Source organism: Lobosporangium transversale (assembly GCF_002105155.1).
Source record: "Lobosporangium transversale strain NRRL 3116 chromosome Unknown BCR41scaffold_66, whole genome shotgun sequence".
Classification (NCBI taxonomy): domain Eukaryota; kingdom Fungi; phylum Mortierellomycota; class Mortierellomycetes; order Mortierellales; family Mortierellaceae; genus Lobosporangium; species Lobosporangium transversale.
The window spans coordinates 213,709-218,812 of record NW_019029044.1 but is presented as its reverse complement, the minus strand read 5'-3'; the positions used below and the strand labels follow the sequence as shown (position 1 = coordinate 218,812).

The 5,104-nt window shown below is 43.3% G+C and overlaps 1 protein-coding gene across 1 annotated transcript; it reads left to right on the top strand.

Annotated features, from left to right (window-relative positions):
• The first annotated feature begins 1,554 nt into the window (after positions 1–1,554).
• Positions 1,555–4,854, top strand: BCR41DRAFT_363866 (hypothetical protein). The gene is made up of 6 exons (XM_022025954.1): positions 1,555–1,790; positions 1,870–2,523; positions 2,544–2,696; positions 2,747–3,187; positions 3,329–4,419; positions 4,475–4,854. Exons 1-6 carry the CDS (start codon positions 1,590–1,592, stop codon positions 4,821–4,823), a joined length of 2,889 nt encoding a protein of 962 aa, XP_021875975.1. The 5' UTR covers positions 1,555–1,589; the 3' UTR covers positions 4,824–4,854.
• Positions 4,855–5,104: the final 250 nt, after the last annotated feature.

Sequence of the window (5,104 nt, the reverse complement as noted above, 5' to 3'; positions counted from 1 at the left end):
GCGGTTCTAACCTCGATTTCACACTCATGCACACACTCACACCTACAAACGCACGTACATCATCTATACTTTTTCTTACGATGATAATGACACAATGTCTCAAAGAGAAGGCTCCTTTGGCCACTACTTTTTTCCACTTTTTTATGCTCATCTTCCTACGTTTTCACTCAGACTGCGAGTAAGGAGTGCAGGTATAGAGAAAAAGGTCTGATCTCGCGTTTTTTTTTTTTATTGGTCGCGTATTCGAATTTCCAATCTTTGTTTCTTTCACTAGCGACGAGTCACAGCTTTTCATCTCATCGAGTTTTTCTTTGCGCGTTTGTGTATCCAAAAAAAAAAAAAAAAAAAAAAAAAAGAAGAAGATTGATCTCATCTAATATGTCATAATGTAGGACATGCAGTGCATTGATCACTTAGCAAGCAACAGCAAGAACAACAGAAAATGTTAAGGGAAGCCTGTGTTCCTTTCTTGTCTTCCAAATCTGTCCTATTGTTTGAAATATTGGTCACATGAATTTATTTTTAATGACCACTGTTGTCGCCTCTTTAATTTCCTTTGAAATGGTGTGAGGGAGGAGGAGGAAGAGTGAAATATCTTACAAATGCATTACACTATCAGAAGAGAGCTCTTCATGCATCCTATTCCTGGGAGAGTGAAAAAAAGAGCAATGTTACAAGCTACCCTCGTGGCCTTTATGTGTGTATTTATATATCAATAGGACTGTTCACTCTCATATCCTCGGAGCTGTCCTTGGACTGTAATTGTCTTGCTCTTGTCAAAATCTATCCGAAAGTAGTTTTGGCTTAATTGCATTTATTTTTCGGTGCTCTTTTGGCCCAATGAGCGATCCAATGTATTTCTGACAAAAAAAAAAAAAAAAAAAAAAAAAGTAATAGCACATGCCAATAATATATATTGGAATATCAAGTGAACGTTCAGTCAATCGTGAGGGCAGAAAGTTTTTATTTTGCACCCGTTGTCCCACTATTATCATCATTGCCATGACCACCATGGCTTTGGTGTCTCCTCTTTCCCCCCCTTTCTGTCTCAAACATTTTCAAATAAGATATGCGTTGTGGTCAATAGAATTACTCCAAGGGAATCTGTCCCTTGTTTCACTCTTTCTATCTTGATATCTACCCTCCATCGACTCCATGCTACCCATCCTGTCATGTCGTCTTTTTGGCATTATTTGATGCTCTCATCAAGAAAAAAAGTCTAACCTACTTCTCCTTTTTGCGCTCTAAACGTTTTATTTTAGGATTGACAGCATTGCTCTCCCAACTTACACCTCCCTCTCTTTCTCTCTCTTACTTCCTTCTTCTTTCATACCTCACACTAACACCCATTCACAGACACACCAATACATATCTTTGCCCCTACTCCTGCTCTTCCTTCAAGACTATCAAACACAACAGCTCGGCTCCAGAAATTCAAAAAAATCACATCAACCACCTTGCTTTTACATTTTTAAAAAAGAAAGAGTGATAGAGAGACTAGCTACACTGGCACAGTCGACTCTTTTTTTTTTTTTTTTTTTTTGCATCAAAGCTTTTTATTATAAATACAAAGCACTCTTCCAAAACCCATGACGCCCGTGTCATCATCACGATTAGATGGCCTAGCGGAGGTCACAGAGCTGGAGCAAATACCCTTGCCATACAAGGTCCTTTATCATACATTGATCCTTAAGAATGAAATGCCAATTGATCTTTTACAAGAGCGTCAACTCTCTGGGTCACAACAACTCTTGACATGGATTAAGGCTGCCATGTCTCTCCTTGAAACTGTTTCAGCATCTCATCAACCGCCTTCACAACAGCAAAAATCATCACAACCACAATCCCTGCAGCAATTATTTCAAAGAGACGAAAGAGGAGGATGAAGAACTCGAAGCTGAAATTCAGGATGTTGTCTCAGGGTTTGGACAATATGAATCTACCATAGAATCAAGTATTGAGATTTTGTTGCAGTTGGAGGAGGCGATTTCTGAACGGTCATCAACACCATTACCGAAGGATGATGATGGTTCACAGGCTCATCTCAGTCCAGAGATCGAAACAGTTTTGAGTGAATGGTCTCGGTTTCGTGGGATCGTCAATGACCTCAGTGGATCTATTCGAGAGCATCAACGACTTCGTGATGGGATCCAAAGCGTCCGTAACATGACTGAACAGACTCAGATGGCGACAGGGATCCTTGAAAAGTGCCTGAGGGACATTGCAGCAGACAGGCAACGGACCGCCGAATTGGCTCTGCAAGATATTAATTCATGGAATGAAAGCTCCACCAGTTTGAACAGTCAAGACAGTGCTAGCTCATTACGAGCACGAGCCACGACGTCCGGCGTCGATAGCAATGACATGCTGGAGCTAGACTCGAGAATGGGATTATTAGCGCTTCAGATCGATACCCTCCAGAAATCCTACCCAGAATGTACACGATCTAGCAAGCTCTTCAAGAGCAGAGCTGGCAGGAACCTGAAGCAGCAAGAGGGGGGTTCAATTGCGGAAAAGAAATATGTAATGCATAAACTCTACAGAGATTGCTCAAGGACTGGCATGCTTTTCGGACACGTAAAGACCAGCTCTGGCGGGATCTCGAAGAATGTGATCGATGGAGGACACGGATTGAGAAAATGGCTAAGCAAATTGAGAGTATGTTGGAGCCTGTCGAGATTTTCCACAAGATGTGTGTCAACATCCTTACTACCTTGGATGCTCAAGCAACAGCAGAAGACGAAAGGATGATACCATGTTACGGAAGTCTTTGACCGTTGATATGCTCGATATCGCAGAAGCGCATGTTGAGCTGTCTGCATCATCTGCATCATCTGCATCATCTGCACCAACCCATAACAAATCTTTCATGGATCCCGAAGAACCAGTGGACATGGAAATGCTTTCATCCGTTCTCCAAGAACTGGACGAAAAGCAGAACATGACAGCACCAGCTATTGAAAATATGTTTTGGGTTCAAGAAGGCGAGATCCAGCACCGATCAAAAGCTGCAACCGTACCATCTACTACACCAACGCCAACTTCTGAAACTCCTGTGGATGCTCCACAGCTCTCTCCTGCTTCAAACTCAACCGCCTCGTCACCCACACCTCCAACTATGGACCATTCCCCATTATACCCTAGTCTGGCTATGCTGGAGCGTCAGAGAAATTTAAAAGAACCGATGGTCCAATCTCAAGACATCGCTTGACACCATCGGCACTAAGCTCCATGCCCATCATATTCGATTGAAAGAAAAAGCCAACGTGGCTCTGATCAAGAAGGAAGAAGCTGCAGAGGACAAGACCCTTGTTGGTAGTGGCAATAGCGACTGGGGCTCTGCCCTCGGCTGCGACGATCCAACACAGTGAGTACTCAACAAACTCTTCCCACCAGACCTATTTCACCCAATTGGAAACCAAGCCACCATCGGTTCTTGCGTGGCAAATTAGTGACATCCATGTCGATGGATTCTTCCGCGGTCCGAAAGTACATGCTAGTCAAGTCTGATAAGCCTGTCTGGGACAAGCCCCGACCATGGTGCCCCTCTGCCAATCCACAGTCACCTGGCATGCCTGGATTCCCATTGCAGACGTCTTCCTGGGGTTACTATATTGTTACTACCTCCAAGAGTGAAGAGAATTTCGGCGCACTTATAGCAACACCAGCTCCACCACCTGTTCGTGCCCCTACTCCAAAGCCCCCACCTCCTCCCAAGTTTAATCGACCTCCATTCTCTCCAGGCGGTAACCGTCGGTACACAGCTTTCAATAAGCCTCCTCCACCTCCTCCATCACGTTCACTGTCTGTGACAGGTGATTATAAGAATAACCCTTACTTGACAGCATCAGGAGATACGATCGACTGGGCCAAGACGCTTCGACGCTCAACCTCGGTCACAAATATCAAGCCCATCAACCCACGTGGCCGTAATACACCAGCAAGCAGACAGAAGAGAGCAGTATCTGCTGCAGCAGGAACTATTCAAGGCCAGGGTATTGGCTCAAATTCCAACAAAAATAGGAGTAGTCTGCAGCTCTCGAGCGGTGCATGGGATTCAAAACATAACAATGGCACTAATAACAATGGCAGCCGCAGACACTCACTATCTTCCTTGTCAGAGGAAGGCACAATTATGGGACATAGCATCAGTGCTAACGGCCACAAGAAGGGTGGAAACGGAGAACACCGTGGAAGTAATAGCAACAATCCACTTATGATGCAGAATAACGACTCAACCTCGAGTGTCGACTCAACAGATAGTTCGTCATCAACATCGTCATTGGCGTCCATCTATTCTGCGCTTTACGACGGAGGTCGCACGAGTAGCAACAATGGTAATAATAACAATAACTATGGTTCCTCGTTATCATCATCGATTGGAGGACGATCACCTTCACCGTATGAGCCCATGTTCGGGTCGTCTTACAGCGGCTCGATCATCTGCTGCGCTTCATTCTGCATTGATGGCAAGCATGTCGTCATCGTCATCGGCATCTCTGAGATATTGTTCAAGTTCACTCAGTAACCACAGTGGTAACAACAGCAGCAACAGCAACAACGATGACGATTTCTCGTCTTCGAAATTCCAACAACACCTGCAAAAGCAACAACAAGAGTACCGTCAGCGGCAACGACAACGACAACATAAAGAACAGATGAAGAAATTGGGAACGACATCTGCATCATCATGGATGAGCATGAACATGAACTTGAATACAGGTAGCATCCTGTCAGCTCTGTCATTTACCGTTCCAACATATAATTTTGAAGATGAATTTGGACCTTTGGGTCAGAGGAAGGATTCAATCACTGCTATGTAACAACAACCAAGCAACAAACACATTGCCGCCAAAAAAAAAAAAAAAAAAAAAAAAAAAAAAAAACAACGAAACATTCATCATCCCATTTCCTATTTTTGTATACCAGTTTGTCTTCGTTCGTATGTTTTATTCCCAACCTGTATACTTATAGCTTTTCTTGAAACAATACAAAAAAGAAGAGAGAAAGAAAACGATACCCTCTATACATGTTATTAAAAAAAAAAAAAAAAAAAAAAAAAAAAAAAAGATCCGCATAAAGCTTGCATTGCAAATAAAGCCAT